Source organism: Propithecus coquereli, unplaced genomic scaffold (assembly GCF_000956105.1).
Source record: "Propithecus coquereli isolate 6110/MARCELLA unplaced genomic scaffold, Pcoq_1.0 Scaffold285, whole genome shotgun sequence".
In the NCBI taxonomy this organism is placed as follows: Eukaryota; Metazoa; Chordata; class Mammalia; order Primates; family Indriidae; genus Propithecus; species Propithecus coquereli.
Genome location: NW_012148452.1, coordinates 2,197,659 through 2,219,578, shown reverse-complemented (window position 1 = coordinate 2,219,578; position 21,920 = coordinate 2,197,659). Strand labels below are relative to the sequence as shown.

The following is a 21,920-nucleotide window of genomic DNA, read 5'->3' as shown; positions in this document are numbered from 1 at the left end:
CTAAAAATATATATATAGAAAAAATTAGCTGGGCATGGTGGCGCATGCCTGTAGTCCCAGCTACTCGGGAGGCTGAGGCAGGAGGATCACTTGAGACCAGGAGTTTGAGGTTGCTGTGAGCTAGGCTAATGCCTCGGCACTCTAGCCTGGGAAACAGAGCCAGACTCTGACTCAAAAAAAAAAAAAAGAAAACAAGGCTCAAATGGCTTTACTGGTGAATTCTATAAAACATTTACAGAAGAAACCATACCAATTCTATACAACTTCTTCCAGGAAACTGAAGATACAATTTAAAACACCTCTGAGGCCAGGATTACTCTGATACCAAAGCCAGATAAAGAGATTTGAAGAAAAGAAAACAACAGTGCATATCCCTAATGCACAAAGATGCAAAAATTCTAAACAAAATTTACAGTAATCAAATCCCACAATAAAATAAAAGGAAAATACATCAACCAAACTGGGGGTTTTATCCCAGGAATATAAGGCTGGTTTACTATTTTAAAAAAAACAAAACAATGTAAGTCACTGTATTAAGAACTAAAAATGAAAAAAACATGATCTCAATAGATGCAGAAAAAGAATTTCACAAAATCCAACTGCAAACGACTGAATGCTATGTCCTTCCAAAATCCACATACGGAATCCTAACCCCCAAAGAGATAGTATTAGAAGGTGGGATTTTGAGAGTTGATAAGGTAGACCCCTCAGGATTGGAATTAGTGCCCTAATAAAACAGACCCCAAAGAGCTAGTTTATCCCTTCTACCAAGTGAGAACACATTAAGTAGTAGGAAGTAGACTTTTACCAGATACTGAACCTGCTGGCACCTTTGTCTTTTCCCAGCCTCCAAAACTGTGAGAAATAAATTTCTCTTATTTATAAACCATGTAGTATATGGTATTGAGCTATAGCACCCGGAACACACTACACCAACATTCATTCATAATAAAAACTCTAATCAAATAGGAATAGAAGGAAATTCCTAAACCTGATAAAGAACATCTACAATTATCCACAGCTAACATCATACTTAAATCAACATTGTACTAGAGGTTTTATCCAGTGCAATCTGACAAGAAAATATAAAAGGCAGCCAAACTGGAAAGAAAATTGACTTTATTCAGAGATGACAAGACTACCTATAGACAATCCAAGCAATCTACAAAAGAGCTATCGGAATGCATAAATGAATTTAGCAACACTTCAGGATACAAAATCAATATACAAAAAATCAGTTGTATAGCCATAAGCAATCAGAAATTGAAATTAAAAAAATAATCACTTACTATAGCATTAAAAAAAATCTGAAATACCAAATAAATCTGACAAAATACATGGAAGACCTGAACCCTGAAAACTACAACATACTGCTGAAAGAAATTATAGAAGACCTAAATAAATGGAGAGATACAACTGATAGGGCAGACAAATCTTCATGCAATGAAGACTCAGTATTGTTAAGATATCATTTCTCCCCAAATTGATCTACAAATACAATACAATTCCAATCAAAATCCAGAAAGTTTTTTTCATAGAAATTTACAAGCTGATTCTAAAATTTATACGGAAATGCACAAGATATGAAATACCCAAATCAATTCTAGAAAAAAAGAACAAAGTTGGAGAGCTCACACTTAAAGCTGTAATAATCAAAATTGTGTAGTACTGGCATGAAAACCAGCAAATCAATGGAATGGAACAGAGAGTCCACTTGTATGTGGACAACTAATTTTTTAAAAAGATGTGGCCTGGTGTAGTGGATCACGCATGTAATCCTAGCACTCTGGGAGGCCGAGGTTAAGGATAGCTGGAGGTCAGGAGTTTGAGACCAGCCTGAGCAAGAGTGGGACCCCGTCTCTACTAAAAATAGAAAGAAATTAGCTGGACAACTAAAAATATATAGAAAAATTAGCTGGGCATGGTGGCGCATGCCTGGGACTACAGTCCATGAGAGGCTGAGGCAGAAGGATTGCTTGAGCCCAGGAGTCTGAGGTTGCTATAAGCTAAGCTGATGCCACGGCACTCTAGCCCGGGCAACAGAGCGGGACTCTGACTCTTTAAAAAAAAAAAAAAAAAAAAAAAGATGCAATGGCAGTTCAGTGGAGAAAGGATACTCAAATGGTGCTGGAACAACTGGACAGCCATACATCCAAACCAAAGACACTTCGGATCCACACTTCATGTATAAAAATACTCAAAATGGACCCCAGACCTAGATATCAAACCTAAGACAATGAAGTTTCTGAAAGAAAACACAGGAGAAAAATCTTTGTGGTTTTGGGTTAGGTAAAGGTTTCTTAAATATGACACCAAAAGAACGAATTGATAGACTTTATAAAATTAAAATATTTTCCTCTTCGAAAAAACACTTTTAAGAAAATGAAAAGACAAATCGAGACTTGAGTAAAATCTTTGCAAAGTATACATCTGATAAAGGACTTTATCAGATATAAATATAAATATCTTATATATCTTAAGATATATATCTTATACAAAGAATTCTAGAAATCCAACATGAAAATGAACAAGTCAATAAAATGACAGGCAAAAGATCTGAACAGACACCTCAACAAACGAGACGTATGGATGATAAATTTAATTTCAAGAAATGAAGCTCAACATCATTAGTTACTAGGCAAATACAAATTAAGGCCACAATTAAATATTCTTATGAGAATGGCTAAAATAAAAAAGACTACACCACATCCTTGTCAGGAGAAACTGGTACTGTTACAGATAGGAATACAAAAATGGTACAATTACTTCAGAAAACTACCGCAGTTACTTAAAAAGTTAATCATACACCTACCATTTGACTGAGCCATTCCATCTTAGGTGGATCCAAGAGAAAAAGAAATATACATCCATGTAAAGATCTGTACCTCAACATTTATGTGTAACAGCTTTATCTGTAACAACCCAAGACTGAATTTTTGGGTTTAGGGTCAACCCAAATGATCATGAACAGCTGAATGAATAGACAAACTGTGGTATATACATACAATGGAATACTACTCAGCAATGAAAGAATTACTGATACACACAGCAACATGAATAAATCTCAAAATGATTTTGCTGAAAGAAGTTAGACATAAAATGAGTACATAGTATAATTCTTTATATAAAACCCTAGAAAATGCAAATTTATCTATAATGACAGAAAGCAGATCAACAGTTGCATGAAGAGGGAAGGGTGGAAGAAAACAGTACAAAAGGGCACAAGGAGATTTTTGGGACATATATATGTTCACTATCACTATGGTTAAGGTTTCACAGATAGACACATTCATCAAAACTTATCAAATTGTGAACTTTAAATACATGCAGTTGGCTAGGTGCATGGCTCATGCCTGCAATCCTAGCGTTTTGGGAGATCAAGAGGGGAGGATCCCTTGAGTTCAGGAATTTGAAACCAGCCTAGGCAACATAGCCGAGATTCTGTCTCTACAAAACAAATTTTTTTCATTTGCCCGGCATGGTGGTGCACACCCATAGTCCCAGCTACTCAGGAGGCTGAGGATAAAAGATCGCTTGAGCCCAGGAGTTTGAGGCTGCAGTGAACTGTACCCATCACTGTACTCCACTCCAGCCTAGCGACAAAGCAAAACCCTGACATACATACATACATAAAAAAAAATGCAGTGTATTTTATGTTCATCATTCCTCAATAAAGCTGTTTAAGAAAAACATAACATATAAATCCTCAACCCCTATTCCACCACAGCTGGTCTAAAATTGCCCCATCACTTCAACAGAAGGCTGGAAGTTTATTTTCTAGAGGGGACAAAATAAAATCTCTCAACTAGGAAAACAATATGTACAATTAAGAAAGGGAGTACTGATGAAAATACAAGAAGATTTAGTAAATATTTGTGTACTGAATCCTACCAGCCAAACTGTCAATCAAGTGTATAGATAAATAAAAATAGTTTCAGACATGCAGTAAAGAAAAATTTATTCTGATTACCCTTCCTTGAAAGCTACTGAGGGAAGTGTGATACAAAACAAATAAGTAACCCAAAAGAGTAAAAGCCATGGGAATCGGGAAACATGGGATTCAACCCAGGGAAGAAGCAAAGCGAATCTCCAGGATGATTAAGAAAACAATCTCATGAGGCACCTGTGTATAAGGCATAGAGAGAAGTTCAAGAATTCCAAACAAGTTCAAGACAAGTGAATATATCAAATATTTACGCAATATCATATATTTACTCATTTACTATGCTTCATACTCACCCATGACTAATCTAAAATATAAACAATACTATGAGGACAGAATTTTTGCCATTTTGTTCACAGCTGTATTCCAAACGACTAAAGCAATGCTTTCTATCTATTTGGCATTTGATATTTCCTCAACAAATTTTTTTTTTCCTTTTTTTGGTTGGAGAGGGTCTTGCTCTGTCGCCTGGGTTGCTAGAATGCAATGGTGTGATCGTAGCTCACTGCAATCTCAAGCTCCTGGGCTGAAATGAACCTTCTGCCTCAGCCTCCCAAAGTGCTGGGACTACAGACACGCACAACCATACCTGGCTAATTTTTCTATTTTTTGTAGAGAGGGAGTCTCGCTTTTCCTCAGGCTGGTCTCAAACTCCTGGTCTAAAGCAATCCTCCCACCTCAGCCTCCCAAAGTGCTAGGATTACAGGTGTGAGCCACTGAGCCCAGCAATAAATATAATTCTAAAATTTTACATAGGAATCACTATATTTAAGAAATTTGCAACAATATAGTATCTCAAAGCCACACTCAAGTCGCAATGTGGGGAGATTTTAACTTTATGTAGATTTACAATTTCCATGGGTTATTCTCAGTAAAAATAATTCTCTTCTTACAAAGCAAAATAAATCTTATTAATGTAGTTCTCAAATATGAACAGAAAACTTGAGGAGAATCAGCTGATTCCTATTTCATAAAAATTCCCATTATACCACCTAGATCCACAGATCTTTTGATTTCACATGAACAATCTCTGGGGAAAAAAAACAACTTTTAAAGCATATGGACAAAAAAGGATAAAGACTATTTCATTACATTTAATATTTAATCACCTGGTGCTCCACCTCCTGAAGTAAGGATTCCAATAGCTCTGTTTCTTGGGTTAGAGATGTCTTCTGACCTGTTTAAAAATAGCAAAACGTCAACACTCGGGCTCATTACTGGTTGAAAAATGAAATTAACCTCCACTGAACATACTTCATAAGAAAGAATCCATTTTAAGTAAGCATAAATTTGTCATTACAGATACCCTAAAGATTTTCCTAGAGCTTTAAGAGGTTGAATCTAATATTACATTAGCTTTGAAAAGAGAACTTCAGAACCAAACCTAACTAGTTTTAGACAAAATGGAATTTATGTCTATCAAACAAATCTAAGAAATGTATAATACAATGACAGTATTCTTTAAGTAAAAAATTTACTTTTCTAGATCGTTACATTTCTTTTAGAAGAAACAATAACATGAATTTCATTCAATGATTCTGAAATAATTTTCCCCCAAATTTAACTGTGGCTTAAAAGAGGGATGTATGTGGTAAGCAGGCCAGATGTTTATGTGTAATGTAAGCAAAAGGTCTGTCCTTCGAACACAGAAGGACCTGAAAAAAAGAATGCCCCAAGAGGTAAACAGTTTCAAGAAGCTGGAGACAGAAAGGGATAAAGAAATTATTATTATAAAAAAAACGAAGGAGGAAACTGCTTTCTATGTTTTTAAAACAAAAAGAAGACAAGATAGGCATGCTTGCCAAATCAGACCATTTTCTTTGTAAACCGCAAAATTTGAAAAACTAGAGGCATATCCCATGAGGTTAGCAGAAGTTATATCAATTTGCAGTACTGTTATTTGATAAAGAGACATTTAATAGGTAGAACTTTTATTTTTGAAGCCAAATTAGAAGCTCTTGATTGCAAAAAGACACACAGAGTTAAAAGAAACAATTAGCTGGGATCTACTATTATCAGAGGTAATTTTTACCACCACCACATCCCACAGTCCTAAGACGTTAGCCATACATAATTCGATTTAAAAATTAATGGTAGAAATTGAGGTATGAATAAAAGTCTGAAGTTCCTCATAATAGCAAGCTTATAATGAGACTATTCTAAAGATACCCTAAACCTGAAAGTATCCTATTTAATTATGAAAACTATCTTGGAAATCACAAATTACAGTAATTTTTCAAAATGGAAAATAGGCCAGGCGCGGTGGCTCACGCCTGTAATCCTAGCTCTCTGGGAGGCCGAGGCGGGCAGATCGTTTGAGCTCAGGAGTTCGAAACCAGCCTGAGCAAGAGCGAGACCCCGTCTCTACTAAAATAATAGAAAGAGATTAACTGGACAACTAAAAATATATAGAAAAAATAGCCGGGCATGGTGGCGCATGCCGGTAGTCCCAGCTACTTGGGAGGCTGAGGCAGGAGGATCCCTTGAGCCCAGGAGTTTGAGGTTGCTGTGAGCTAGGCTGACGCCACGGCACTCTAGCCGGGGCAACACAGTGAGACTCTGTCTCAAAAAAAAAAAAATAAAAATAAAATAAATAAATAAAATGGACAAAATAGTATTTTGGTTGACACAAAGGCATAGTTAAAACCTTAGAGAAGCAAAACAGCCAGTAAAAAATTCTTTGTTCACTTAGTAAAGTCCACATATATTTCACGTGGGTGGGACTATAATGGAAAAAAAAAAAGGATGGTTTTGAGTCAGCAAAACACTGGATGGACTAAGATCACCAAACCCAACAAATTTAGCATTTGATCAGACTCTTACTTAAATGTTATATTTAATACTAGGCTCCACAATCAAAGAAGAATGAGAGAATCTTTGAAGAACCAAAAAGGTAAACTTGTGTGGAAAAAACATAAACTGTTTTTTTACTGTTCTCTCACTCAACAATCAACACAGAAAACTTCTGTGACCAAATGTGGGGGATTTCTACCCATCAACAATAAATCAATTTTGCAGCAGACACCAGCTGGGTGTCCTGTAATTCAATTCCAACATTATGGAAGGAAATCAAAATATTTCACCCCAAAATATACTTTTTTGATGTATTTTGGAGATAGCTGTTCAGAGGGCCTACAAACAGAAGTAGCCCTGCAAAGGTGTTTTTGTGGTGGAAATCTGCATCTGTAGAGAAAATCTGCACTGATACAGCCAGGTTTTCTGAGGTCTTTCCTAGTCCTGGCCTAGAAAAGATTAACTGAGAGTCTGTTCCTTTAAAGATCTGAAGACCTATTGCTATCTTCAGGTAGATTCACCATCTAGGAGAGTTGCTACCTGTGAGGTTTCTTCTATATAACAAGATCACCTTTGCTAGCCAGGCCTCTTCTCCTCCTCCCATAATCTACTTTGCCACGATAACCTGTTTTACCAAGATTCAAGCCCCCATTCTTTCTATACCTCAAAATGGTAAATAAGCTTCTGAACCCTACTGGGGGGTGAGGGTAATCACTCTGTGGTTCTCTCCTATGTGCATATTAATAAATTTGTATGCCATTTCTCCTATTAACTTCCTTTTGTGAAATGATTTTTCAGTGAAATTTCAGAGAATGAAGGGGAAGTTTTTCCTTGGCCCCTACATTATCTACCTAAAGATGGCATCAGATCTCAGGTTGAGGGCTCAGTCCCAAAAACTTTAATCCCATCCACAAACAAAAGTTGCAGTCCAGACCTCCAGAACTTCTGACCAACCAGCTTAAAGTTGGGGTTCTCAGAAAAAAAGGAAAAAAAGTTGGGGTTCCCATGACCCCCTTTTTGGATTTGATTAATTTGCTAAAGCAGCTCACAGAACTTAAGGAAACACAATTTACTGGTTTATTACAAAAGTTATTTTTAAGGATACAAATAAACAGTCAGATGAAAAGATACATAAGGTGAGGTCTTGAAGGGTACTTCTGTCTCTGTGGAGTTGGAGTGTATACTCTCCCCCAATGTGGATGTTCTTTTTCACCTTCCTGTAAAACTGCACCTGTTCAGCTATCTAGAAGCTCTCTGAACCCTGTAGGATCTGTTGCTATCTTCAGGTAGATTGTGTCAGAATTGAATTAGAGGACACCTAGCGGGTGTCTACCGCAGAACTGATTGCTTATTTGTTGGTGGGGAGAAATTCCTCACATTTGGTCACAGATATCTTCTGTGTTGATTGCTGTTGCTGAGTAAGAGAATAGAAAAAACTCGGGTGTTTTTTTTCCACTCAGTTTTGGTAGCAGTGATGGGATTTGTTAGAATAGCCCTGGCTCATGAAAACGTGGTTTGGGAAGAGAAAGGATCAAACGGTGGGGGAGGAAGAAACCTTGATTCCTGGGTGGCCAAGTACTCACTCATGGTATGAAGATTCAGCTGTGTTACATGCATTCAGTTACTAATTTATAGGTGGATCCAACTCCCAGGGAGTTGGTTCACTAGACGCATAAGGAAACACAAACTAATAAGAAAAAAGTAAAATATTGAATCCCTTGGTTGTTATCTGTGACAGCTAAAATGAAATTAAAAGAGAATGCTGGGCCAGACCTTGATGGTAGATCAACCTCAGATTTTAATGAGTCTGAGCTTTGGCCACTAGCCTCAAAGCGGACCCATAAGGGAAAAATTATGCAAGGATAATAGAAAGTACTTCTAAGATCTGTGATTACCAAGAAGGTGGTCAATATGCAGGAAGGGAAAAACCAAGTAACTACTGAGACTAGAGGGTACAGTGTGAAGGAACATTTTATAGGTCAGTATCATCAGCTTCCTGAGGAATCTTTACTACCAAAATGAATTATGAGAGTAATTAATTTAGGGGCAGTAACTTTGGTCTTCAATGCTGCAGAGTGGATACAGGATCCATAGCTCACTATGGAACAATCATGTATAGCTACATCCAGGTTATTCACGACGGAACACCCAGCCTGGTGGACTGGATAAAAGCCACTGTAAAGCCTGTTTACCCTGAGAAGGGGGACTGTCCAACTCCCCTTATAAATGCCAGCAGAGCACCCCAGATGAAGCAGCTAACATGCTTTGTATGCAAGCCATGTGGGACTAGCTTTATGACGACCAGCATGATCATCTGCTGAATACTCCCATTACCCAGGTCATGGTAAATTGCTGTGGTTATGGGTGCCCGTTTTGCAAGGGCACCTCATGTAATCTTACTGCTGCAAAACTGAAAGTTCAGGGAGCCTTATCAAATTTGCTGTCTCAGCTCTCCCTAATGGGTCCTAAAGTAATAAAAACCTAATAACCTAATATTAGGTAACCTAAGGTAATAAAAACCTAATAAAAACATTAGGTTACTTAACAAGAGAATGGGGAAAGACAAAAGGGAAAGTCAAAGGACTCATCCCAGGAAGGGGAAATTTTTTAAGCAGTTATTAAGAAATAAGGTGAATACCAGCCTGAGCAAGAGCGAGACCCTGTCTCTACCAAAAATAGAAAGAAATTAATTGGACAGCTAAAAATATATAGAAAAAATTAGCCAGGCATGGTGGCGCATGCCTGTAGTCCCAGCTACTCCGGAGGCTGAGGCAGGAGGATCGCTTGAGCCCAGGAGTTTGAGGTTGCTGTGAGCTAGGCTGACGCCACAGCACTCTAGCCTGGGCAACAAAGTAAGGCTCTGTCTCAAAAAAAAAAAAAAAAAAAAGAAACAAGGTGAATAAATAAAGCATTGAGCTTTGCACAGTGGCAGTATCGTAACCAATGAGGTTTATCTGAGGCGTGATTATTGCTAATTGAAAACTTTTCCCAATACCCAACCATGACGACTTGAAATATAGCTGGCATTGGCAATTTTTGACAGTCTCTATGGAGACTGAATTAAAAAGGAAGAAAAAAAAAAGAAAGCATTGACAGGGAAGAAACTAAGAAGAAAAAAGAAAGAATCATGAGACTCGATCCAGCAGAGTAGATGGTTCTTAAGAAATGAGGTAAGGCTGGGCGAGATGACTCATGCCTATAATCCCAGCTACTCTGGAGGCTGAGGCAGGAGGATTGCTTGAGCCCAGGAGTTTGAGGTTGCAGTGAGCTGTGATGACACTACTGCATTCTAGCCTGGATGACAGAGATGACACAGCAAGACACTGTCTCTCTGGGAGTGGAGGACAGGGGCTGGAAGAAAGAGACTACAATGTGAAAGCTGACCAACAATTGCTTGGGGCAATGTTGAAGTAGGTCAATCAAGGTAAAGACTGACAAAAAGGCCAAGGACCCTTGGCTCAATCCCCTGGATGGGAACCCACAGCCTTCTGCACAAGAGAAGGTAAAATGGTCTGGGAGTGGAGAAGTTCCTGGAACTACAACACAAAAATGTAAAGGTTGATAGGATTATGAAAGTTGGAATGTTTAACACACTTTATGTAAAGAAGTTGCATCTCCTTTACCTGACTGGGGAATGTTCCCTTACATAGTACTGTAAAACAGAAGGCATGTAAAACCCACCCTTCAAGCACTATTTACTGGACATGCTCAACAGGAACCAGTAGGATTCCCTGAGCTCACGTATTGTAGAATAGAAGCTGGAGTGCTGACAGGGACAAATTCTCCATTTGATAAAGATAGCGCTTAGGGGAGTGTTTACAGGGCTTATAGCAAAAACCTATGAGCACCTCCCAACAACTACTGGGACTTTAGACTAGAGAATTTCCACTTGAAATGAATTTACTACCTTATTATGGGACATTAATTGAAGCTACCCCTATGACTGAAGGACATAAAATTATCTCGAAACCTGAAATAACCATGATTTCTTGGGTGATGTCAGAGAGCTCTGATGGGGAAGGCAATACCCAGAAGAGTATCATAGTAAGATGAAAATGGTTTATACAAGATCATGCTACCTGGGGAATACAAGGAGAGGATACTCATGCACAGGGAGCCTCTTCTCCCCTAGAACTGACTCTGAAATTGTGGTATATCCAGGAGCTACTAGATTCCACAGTGCCCTATGAACAGCTCTCAACTGACTGACCAAGAACTGCATGGTTTGTGAATGACAGTTTCAAGGTGAATGGACAAAAATGTTGGTTTGGCAGGCTGCCAACTCTAATTAAAAAAGGTAAAAACAAGTCAGCTTGGTGAGCTGAACTGCAATGCCATTTGCAGCAGTGATGAAAAAATTGAACAGTGGTAAAAGCCCCCGTGTTTGGGTTTTTACTGACTCCGCAGGCAATGACCAATGGCTAGGTCATACACTGAGCAAAGAGGGTAATGGAAACCTGGCCTATTAAAGGGATGGCCATACGGGGCATAGCCCTATGGAAATTTGAGGAGTACATTTACAGCAGGACATGTGCATGCCCATCAGAATAGCAGCCTTCCAGGTTCTGAACGTGACTGGAATCAATAAGCATTCATGTGCTGTCTTGACGTGGTCATGCAATGAGTGGACATGGACAGTGAGTGGACATGCAGCAGTGCAGAGATGGTCTGAATCTAGACATGTTCCTTTGCACCCTCTCAGGCACATAATGCCAATCATTTCTTTAGACCAAAGAACACACTGTATATCCCATAATGTCCAGCAATGGGCAAAGAGATATCCTACTCAGAGTAATAGTTTGATAGAGAAGTAGAAAGGGCAATTAAAACATTGGTTAACTTAAAACAGGAGGAGATACAAACATAAAGGACTGGCTTACATACCTTCACGAGAGTGTTGTACTCACACTCAACATGAGTAGGACTAAAGAAGTGTTCCCACCAGATTTTCCTCTGGTTTTCCAGTTGATCTGGGAAGAGGGGGTGGGGAGCATGCTGGTATAACTACGCAACATTCTTGCCAAGGGAGGAGTATGCTGATATAGTGATTACACTCTTTTCTTTCTTCCCCCATGTCACCTCGACCTTTTTTTAATTTCCCCTACCTGATGTACTAGTCCTAGGACCAGAGCTGCAACTACTAGGATTCAAAGGAGGGATGATTCCTAAGCAAGAAACTAACTACATTTTTAAACCTCATGCCAGAATTTTTAGAACCTAATGGAGGTGGGTTGTGCAAAACTGAGGTCAACAGTGAGTACTGCACCCAGTAGTAAAAATGGCCCACTAGTGTGGCACCTATGTAATCTTACCCTGTCTGAATGGTAATGGACTGAGAAGGAGGTACTTCCTAGACTAATACTGCTGCCTGCAATCTAGAACAGCAGAGTGGAGATTCTAATGTCCCTTTCAAAGGTTATTAATAAAGAAAAGGAAGAATAGTAGCTAAGGGTAAAGGAATAAATAAATGCAGTATGAATTCAAGGAAATCCAATGTTACATTAACACCCTTCCAGATCTCACCCAATGTATCTCTTCACCTGGCTGTTTATTTGTATCCTTTAAAATATTCTTTATAAAAAACCAGTAAACAGGCCAGGCACGGTGGCTCACGCCTGTAATCCTAGCACTCTGGGAGGCCGAGGCGGGTGGATTGTTTGAGCGCAGGAGTTCGAAACCAGCCTGAGCAAGAGCGAGACCCCGTCTCTACTAAAAATAGAAAGAAATTAATCGGACAACTAAAAATTTTTGGAAAAATTAGCTGGGCATGGTGGCGCATGCCTGTAGTCCCAGCTACTCGGGAGGCTGAGGCAGAAGGATTGCTTGAGCCCAGGAGTGTGAGGTTGCTGTGAGCTAGGCTGATGCCACGGCACTCACTCTAGCCCGGGCAAAAGAGTGAGACTCTGTCTCAAAAAAAAAAAAAAAAAAGAAAAAAACCAGTAAACATAAGTGTTTTTCTGAGTTCTGTGAGCCACCTAGCAAATTAATTGAACCCAAAAAGGAGATTGTGGAAACCTCAACTTGAAGCCAGTCAGTCAGAAGTCCATGACTTGAAGTTGTAGTATAATTTTAAAAAAAGAAAAGAAGACGTTCCAGAGGCCCAGATTTGTAACTGGTGTCTGGAGGAAGAAGTGGCAGTCTTGGGGACTAAGCCCTCAACCTGTGGAATCTAATGCTATCTCTAAGTAGTGTCAAAATTAAATTAGAGGTCACCTAGCTGGTGTCTACTGCAGAACTGATTATTTGTTTGTTGGTGAGGAGAAATCCCCCACATTTGGTCACAAAAGTCTTCTGTGTTGATTGTTGTTAAGATAACAGAAAAAATTCTCTGTTCCTTCCACTTAAGTGAGCACGAAATATAATTAACAGATTTTAAACGACACCTACTAGAAACCAAAAACCAAGACTTTAAATCTCTAAGAAAAAACTGGGGAGGACTACTCTGATATTTACAAATGTTGGTTCTTCATCTTCAATGAAATGGACTGAAAGGAAATGGGACATGAGTCGTAGAAATTTTTATTAGATTTGAAAAAAATGCTACCTAAGAATAGGGTCCATTGACCATTAGGATTCTTACCCTATGCCAAGTGTGATGACATGTGCCTGTAATCTCAGCTACTAGGGACACTCAAGCAGAAGGATAGCTTGAGCCCAGGAGTTTGAGACCAGCCTGGGCAACATAGAGAAACCCCCGTCTCAAAAAATAAATAAATAAAAACAAAAGAAAACAAAAAGGATTCTTAAGCCAAATGGCTATGCAAACTTTTCTCTCCAATCATTTCTATAATAAATACAAGTCAGACATCTATTCAGACTGTAACACAGAGTGGCCTAATACCTCAAGATTCCTTCCTATCCTATAACAAGTCATCAAGCTTACTCTTCAAAGACTGAACCTCAAGGAGGCTCAAAGCACCACATACCCTAGTAGCGTACAAAAACACTTACCCATCAGTGTTATAAGCTTATTCTTCAGTTGCGTATCTAACCGTGCAATCATCATCTCCACTGCATTCCTAATTTCCCGAACACGTTCATCTTTTGCATTTCTTACAGCTTCTACATTTCTTTCCTAGAAGATAAACATGTAAAAATAACTTTAATTGGAGAATTTTAAAAACAGAAGCAAAAAGACATTAATGCAATCACTGCAATTATTCCTTTTCTTACCCCAATTTTTTTTTTTTTTTTTTTTTTGAGACAGAGTCTCACTGTGTTGCCCGGCTAGAGTGCTGTGGCATCAGCCTAGCTCACAGCAACCTCAAACTCCTGGGCTCAAGCGATCCTTCTGCCTCAGCCTCCCAAGTAGCTGGGACTACAGGCATGCGCCACCATGCCCAGCTAATTTTTTCTATATATTTTTAGTTGTCCGATTAATTTCTTTCTATTTTTAGTAGAGATGGGGTCTCGCTTTTGCTCAGGCTGGTTTCGAACTCCTGAGCTCAAACAATCCGCCCGCCTCGGTCTCCCAGAGTGCTAGGATTACAGGCGTGAGCCACCGCGCCCGGCCCCCCCCTCCAATTTTTTGTAGAGACGGGGGTCTCACTATGTTGCCCAGGTAGTCTTGAACTCCTGGTCTCAAGCAATCCTCTCCCACCTTGGCATCCCAAAGTGCTGGGATCACAGATTTGAGCCACTCACTGCACCTAGCCTCCCAGCCTGAAATTATTCTTAAAGTCGGTTGATTCCCTCTTTAAAAACTGTAAGTCATTAACAGTATTTTTAAATTATTGATATAGCATAAGTAACTTGTGGCTTTAAAAAACTCTGTACGTTGAACTGAATCAGTTTTAAAAGACTGCTAAAACTAAACAATTAAAGCATAATAAAGCATATGATATGCTGACACTTAAACAGAAAGATTTGTAATTATAAAAAACTTATTTAGGTAACATAATACACAACATACTCGAAATACCAATCATCCCTGATAGAAAACCACTTTTCAAAAACAAAAAAAATAAAGCTAGTTCACATACTAAAAAACCCTAAAATGAATGAAATTTTTTAAAAGACCAATATCTACTCTAGTTGACAAAGTTTTTTTGTTTTTGTTTTCAGAACTAAATACAAAAAGAAAAAAATAGGGTTTTCCAAGATTGCGGAGTAGTGTATGTAATAGATTTCGAACTGGTATACCACAGAAAATAAAAAGATGTATTTCTCATATTTACTATTATTATATAAATACAAGCAGTGAGAATCTCAACCTACAACCATCTCCTTAATGGCCATATTATAATATTGTCAAGAAAAAGTAACAGCAAAAAGGTAGTTAGATGAAAGCCAAATAGACACCATCCAAACTGCTTGTATATATGCAATTCAAAGACACCATTTTCTATATAAAGAATGTTACAAGTGATGATTTAGTTATTGATTCCTTAAGGGGTAAAACAAAGATGACATGTGTTCCTAAATTAGGAATGATCCACAAACATTATTTATAACTATCATTCTGGCAACTTTAAACAAAATGTATTCTAAAAATATATTTAGAACTTAACAGTGTAGAGCTTATCAGATTTTTCCATAGAAATATTATAACATAATAAATAGCTCACCAAAGCTGACTGACCCATACAAGATCTGAAGAGTAGTGTTAAATTATTACTTTTTCAATATTGTGGATTTCTAATTCAGGATATCATAAATAGTTCATTCTTTGGTAGAAGAAACTCTCCCAAAACCAGGGGATCCAAAGAATGTATAATTTAATGATTCTGTAAAAGTCAATATTGACTCTGTAAAAACTAGATTTCACAGACTTCTTTAACTGACTGACTTTCTAATTCTGCAAAAGAGGCAATTCTCTGGCTCTAACTGCTTCCTTACAGACCAGGGCTTTGGATGTAAATTCCTCAGCTAGTCTGAAGTTGACCAAATTGACTATAGATAGATCCTATATAATTTGCAAATCTTGAAAATCTTGATTTCAACATCTGATTGATTTATGATATTATAAAATACATGAGTATAAAAAGGATAATGATCTTTAACAGTAACCTTACCACTTCTTGAACTAGGCTGATCAGTTCCATGAGACGTCGACGAAGTTTGGCTACTTCTTCGTTCACTTTAGTGACATGCTGCTCATAAATTTCTGCCAAAGGTTTAAAGGTATGTCCACCATGCTATTTAAATTAATAAGAGTAGTTTTAGAGCATTTTACATATTTTATCTGCATTTCTATTCCCTTGTAACATTCCATGAACACTAATAAACTGGTAAATATTTTCAAATGAATTCTATCTTTTTGGCTACCTTTACTTAGTTAAAGCAGGCCAATGCTTGCTTAAAATCATTTGGCTACGAAGGAACTCTTTCAAGATTGTAAATAACATACTTCAGCAAAATATTAACTTACCTAGAAACTGACTCATTAGAAAGAACCAAAATCCTTAACCCTGGGCCAAACAATCTGCCACAACCTCACTCTTCTCTCAGGCAACACTCGCCTTCTTCAATGCCCTCAAACTTCTTTCTACCGAGCCCTTATAAAAGTTACTCCCTCTTATTCAGAAATAATTCTCCATCTTCTGTCCTCCATCGCTATACGTCTTAACTCCTACTCTTCCTTTGGGGCCTAGGTCAGGCTTACAGGGTCGGCTATGGAAGGGTCAGCTTTCATAGTTATGTATTATGTACTCTCATCAGCTCTCTGTATTTATTCTTCAAATTTATTACACGGCCTAAATGTAGAATTAACTGTTTGAGATCGGTCTTGTTCATCACCAAATCCCCAGGCTTCCCAACAGTTGAATAAATGAGAAAGATACTTGAGGGAAAAACCCAGGGCACATAATCAGCAAAGGTAACAAACCCATTTCCCTTGCCACAAAGAGTTACTGTAGAGATGGAAGGCTAATACAAATTAGCCTCACAAGTCCAGTTAGACTCAGCTCAAAAAACAATTTTTTGGAGCTAACAACCTAAAGAGAACTTTCTATCCATTTTTAGTAACATATAACTCTCTTGAGTGGTAGAACTATTAAATTTCTATTATAAGAAACTTCCCATAAGATATAAGTTCTTACTAGGATTGTCTCATCTAGACAAAGTATCTCACTATGGTCTCCAAAAGAAAAAAGATGTAGATTTTCACATGTACATTTTAAATATGGGAAAAAAAGTTTCCACTGCCTGTTACAAAACCCATCCATTTAAGTATTAAATAGTGAGAACTTAATTTTTTTCTAGTCAGCACATTAGTATGCAAATTCTAACAGAACTGAATTCTACTCAACCAATTTGGCCTGCCATTCTCTATGTAAAACATACTGACTGATGCCCACAGAATAATCAGTTCTCATGGCAGACAACTCTAGATGTCTACCCATTTCTGCTCCCCCAACACTTATTTTTCCCACTAAGAATCTATTGTGTTTATTATCAACATATTTATGCCAATTGTACTTATTATTGTAAGTAAATCATTTACTCAAATATTAAACAATAGAATATGATGATAAAATAAAAAGCTGCTTCTACGAAAACTAACTTGAATACTTTAGACTTGATTGAATCCTTTCAGGTAGATTCCCTTAAAAACTGCTTTTGAATTAGATTAGAAAAAATAAACTAAAAGATAAAATAAGATTTAAAAACCTACGTATCTGCACTCATATTGTTTCATAAGTATCTAAGGTCTTACTCCATTTAAAAGAAACCAAAATGGATATCACGGCCAGTGTATCAGATCAACTGACCTTTAATCCAAAAAAAGACCTTGATCCTACAACAAAAAATTTGCAAATGAATACATTGTAAGTTATACAAGTACTAGGTTAAAATAAAACATTTATGCTAGAGGTAATCTCTTATATCAAATACTCCACAAAAGGTTCTTCTGGAATAACAGAAGGTACAGTATCTTTAATAAATTATCTAAAAAGCAGATGCATTTTAATTTTCATTCTCTAAAATAAAATGATACTACGTTTTATTATATCTAAATCAAACAATTATTTCAGTGCCTTCAAGTTTCTCACTAAAAAGAATATACTAAATTTGTTCTGCTCACCATTCCTCCCCAAAGTGCACACTGATGGCAGATACACTTCTTACAAGTCCAGCAAAATACACTAAGTTTTTCATGGTGATTTTCACATCTATACATCATGAAAAGAAAATAAAGTTATAAACTAAATAAATTAAAATTGAAACATAATTACCTCAACAAATTCCTAAGCTTGAGCAAACAGGTCAGTCAATTTTAAACAATTATATCTCAGGAAACACAATATAAAATGTACTCCATCGCTTCTGTGAATTAAGTTAAAGAATTATATATGGAGGCCGGGTGTGGTAGATCACCCCTGTTATCCTAGCACTCCAGGAGGGTGAGGTCGGAGGATTGTTGAAGCCAAGGAGTTCAAGAGCATCCTGAGCAAGAGCAAAAGCATCTCTACAGAAAAGAGAAAATTAGCTGAGCATCGTGGCACATCCCAGCTACTGGGAGTTGGGGTGGGGGGCCCCGGGGGGAGAAGCAGAAGAATCACTTGAGCCTAGAAGTTTGAGGTTGCAGTGAGCTGTGATGATGTTACTGCACTCTGGCCTGGGCACCAAAGCAAGACTCTATCTCAAAAAAAAAGAAAAAAAAAATTACATGTGTTTTTTTAGAGTACTGTTTTTATTAATCTGGACTTTACAATCACATGCAAAATGAAGATGTTTCTAAAAAAAAAAGGTACAAATATTACATCATTTGCTAGCATTTTAGGCAAGTGCTTAATAATCAGATTGATTTTGTGTCTATACCTACCATGCACAAATATTTGCCTACATGTGGTCAATGATAACAATAAACAAGACACGGGGTTAACTGTACAATGTAATACCAGATCCAGCTAGGTGCAGTGGCTCACGCCTGGGTAATCCCAGTACTTTGGGAGGCCAAGGTGGGAGGATCACCTGAGGCCAGGAGTTCGAGATCAGCCTGAACAACACAGGAAGACCCCATCAGTACAAAAAATTTAAAAAATTAGCCAAGTGTGGTTGCGCATGCCTGTAGTCCCAGCTACTCAGGATGCTGAAGCAGGAGGATCGCTTGAGCCCAGGAGTTTGAGGTTGCAGTGAGCTGATGATGCCACTGCACTCTAGCCCAGAAAACAGACCAATACCCTTTCTCAAAACAGAAAAACAAAAGAACCCCACACATACAAAAAACTAGAACCTCATGGCAAATGAACAACTCAATTTTAAGTTTTCTCTTAAATTGGATATCTGCATGCAAAAGGAGGAAGTTGAGCCGTTGTGGATCGAATTGTGTCCTCCCCCAAAATTCATATGTTAAAGCCTCAACCACCAATGTGACTGTATTTTCTAGATGAAACCTTTAACAAGATAATTGAGGTTAAATAAAGTCATAAGAGTGGGACCCAAATCCAACAGGCCTAGTCCTTGTAAGAAGAGGAAGAGACACCAGGAGTACACGCACACACAGCAAAGGCCATGTGAGAACAGAAATAGAAGGTGGCTGTTGTGCACAAGTCAAGCAGAGAGGTAAGCAACACCAGAAAATCACCTTACCAGCACTTTGACGTGAACTTCCACACTCTAGGACTGTGAGAAAATAGATTTCTATAGTTTAAGCCACCTAGTCAGTGGTATTGTTATGGCAGCCCTAGCAGACAGATATAGACCCTTACTTTACACCCTATACAAAAATGAAATTCAAATGGACCAAAGACCTAAACATGAGACCAAAAAGTATAAAATTCTTAGAGGAAAACATGGAGGAAAAGCTTCATGACATTAGATTTGGCAGTGATTTCTTGGATATGACACCAAAAGCTCAGGCAACAAAAGTAAAAATAGAAAAACTGAACGTCAAAATCAAAAACTTCTGTGCATTAAAGGTCAGAATCAGCCAGGCGCAATGGCTCACACCTGTAATGCTAACACTTTGAGGAGGCCGAGGCAAGAGGATCGCTTGAGGCCAGGAATTCCAGACCAGCCTGGGCAAAAATGAGACCCTCTCTCTACAAAAAACAAAAAAATTAGCCGGTCGTGGTGGCATGCCCACATAATCCCGGCTTCTCAGGAGGTTGAGGCAAGAGGATCACTTGAACCCAGGAGTTTGACGTTACAGCGAACTATGATGGTATTATTGTACTCTAGCCCAGGAAACACAGGAGAGACTGTCTCAATTAAAAAAAAAAAAAAAGGTCAGAATCAACAGAAAGAAAAGGCAACCTATGGAATATATGGAATGAAAGAAAATATTTGCAATCAAATATCTGATAAGGGGTTAAAATCCAGAATATATAAAGAACTCCTATAACTCAATAAAAAACAAGATTAAAAAATGGGCAAAAGACTTGAATATACATTTTTGCACATGAAAAAATGCTCATCCATCACTAACTATCAGGGAAGTACAAATCCAAACCTCATACCCATTAGGATGGCTGCTATCAAAAAAAGTGTTGCCAGGATGTAGAGAAATTGGAACTCTTGTGCACTGTTCGTGGGACTGTAAAATGGTACAGCTACTATGGAAAACAGTGCAGAGGTTCCTCAAAAAATTAAAAATAGAATTACCATATGATCTAGTAATTCTACTTCTCAGCACATAACTAAATGAACTGAAAGCAGTCTTGAAGACATGAACACCCACGTCCATGGCAGTATTATTCACAATAGCCAAAAGGTGGAAGCAACCCAAATGTTTATTGAGAGATGAATGGGAAAATAAAATGTGATATATACATACAATGGAATATTATTCAACCTTAAAAAGAAAAGAAATTCTGACATATGCTACATGGATGAACCTTGAGGACATTATGCTAAGTGAAACAAACCAGTCACAAAAAGATAAGTACTGTATAACTGTATTAAATACTTATGAGATATCTAGAGAAGTCAACTCGTAAAAACAGAAAGTACAATAGTGATTGCCAGGGGCTGGTGGAAAGAGAGAACGGGGCATAGTTTTTTAATAGGTATAGTTTCAGATCTGCAAGATGAAAAAGTTTTCAAAATAGGCTGGACAACAATGTAACCACACTTAATTAAACTGAACTATTCACTTTAAAATAGTGAAGATGGCAAATTTTATGTATATTTTACAATTAAAATTTTTGAAATTACATTTTCTCTTGCTTATAAAGCAGACACACTCTTGCATTTTTTATACTTGATCTTAGCCAAAAGGTCAAGAAGCAATACTCTTGCATTTTTTAAAAAGCATTTCACTGATCAAAGACACTGAGCTTAGAGAAAATACCTACATAGGTCAATATTTTATACTTCTCATTCATAAGTAATGTGAATATCATATAGGAAATTAATAGAAGAAATGGCATATTAGATGCTGTCTGGAAGCTTATTTAGCAAAATTTCCAAAATGCCAAATTTATTTCTTTCTTTATTTTTGAGACAAGGTCTCACTATGTTGCCCAGGCTAGAGTGCAGTGCCACCATCATAGCTCACTATAACCTAAAACTCCTGGGCTCAAGTGATCCTCCTCCCTCAGTCTGCTGAGTTAATGGGACTATAGGCATGCACCACCACGCCTGGCTAATTTTTTTTTCTATTTTTTGTAGAGACAGAGTCTCACTATGTTGCCCAGGCTGGTCTGGAATTCCTGGGCTCAAGCAATCCTCCTGCCTCGGCCTTCCAAAGTGCTGGGATTACAGGCGTGGGCCACTCTGCCCAGCCTCCAAACTACCAAATTTACAATACAGCTTTTAAAATGTAGGAAATTTACTAGAACCACTCTTATTCAATGACCTATATGCACCTTCACCAAACCAAGGGGGCCCACCAGGCATCAAGCAGCAAAGACAACTGGCAGATTAGCAAACCATAGCATTTCCATTCTTTTTATGAGAGGCTCTAATAAAACAGGCCCAACAGAGGTAAAGGGGGTGGTCTGAAGGTAATGAGTTATCTCACTTGATTGTTCACAGTTACAGATTGAACTCCTTGTTCTACTACTTTACCCCCTCTTCATTACTGCACTTGACTAGTCTTAAAAACAAAACAAAAACAAAAACAAAAACAAAAAAAAAAAGGTAAAGGAGGCCGGGCGCAGTGGCTCACGCCTGTAATCCTAGCTCTCTGGGAGGCTGAGGCGGGCGCATTGTTTGAGCTCAGGAGTTCGAAACCAGCCTGAGCAAGAGCGAGACCCTGTCTCTACTAAAAATAGAAAGAAATTAATTGGACAACTAA

At 38.0% G+C, this 21,920-nt stretch overlaps 1 protein-coding gene across 1 annotated transcript in view; it reads right to left on the bottom strand.

The window, feature by feature from the left end:
• Positions 1-21,920, bottom strand: part of TRIM37 (tripartite motif containing 37) — a 135,445-nt gene that overhangs the window by 102,718 nt on the left and 10,807 nt on the right. The window contains exons 5-8 of the mRNA XM_012648450.1: positions 17,763-17,850; positions 15,751-15,873; positions 13,688-13,811; positions 5,053-5,120 (exon numbers count right to left, since the gene is read on the bottom strand). Coding sequence (XP_012503904.1) covers positions 5,053-5,120; positions 13,688-13,811; positions 15,751-15,873; positions 17,763-17,850 — 403 coding nt within the window. The remainder of the gene's footprint in view (positions 1-5,052; positions 5,121-13,687; positions 13,812-15,750; positions 15,874-17,762; positions 17,851-21,920) is intronic.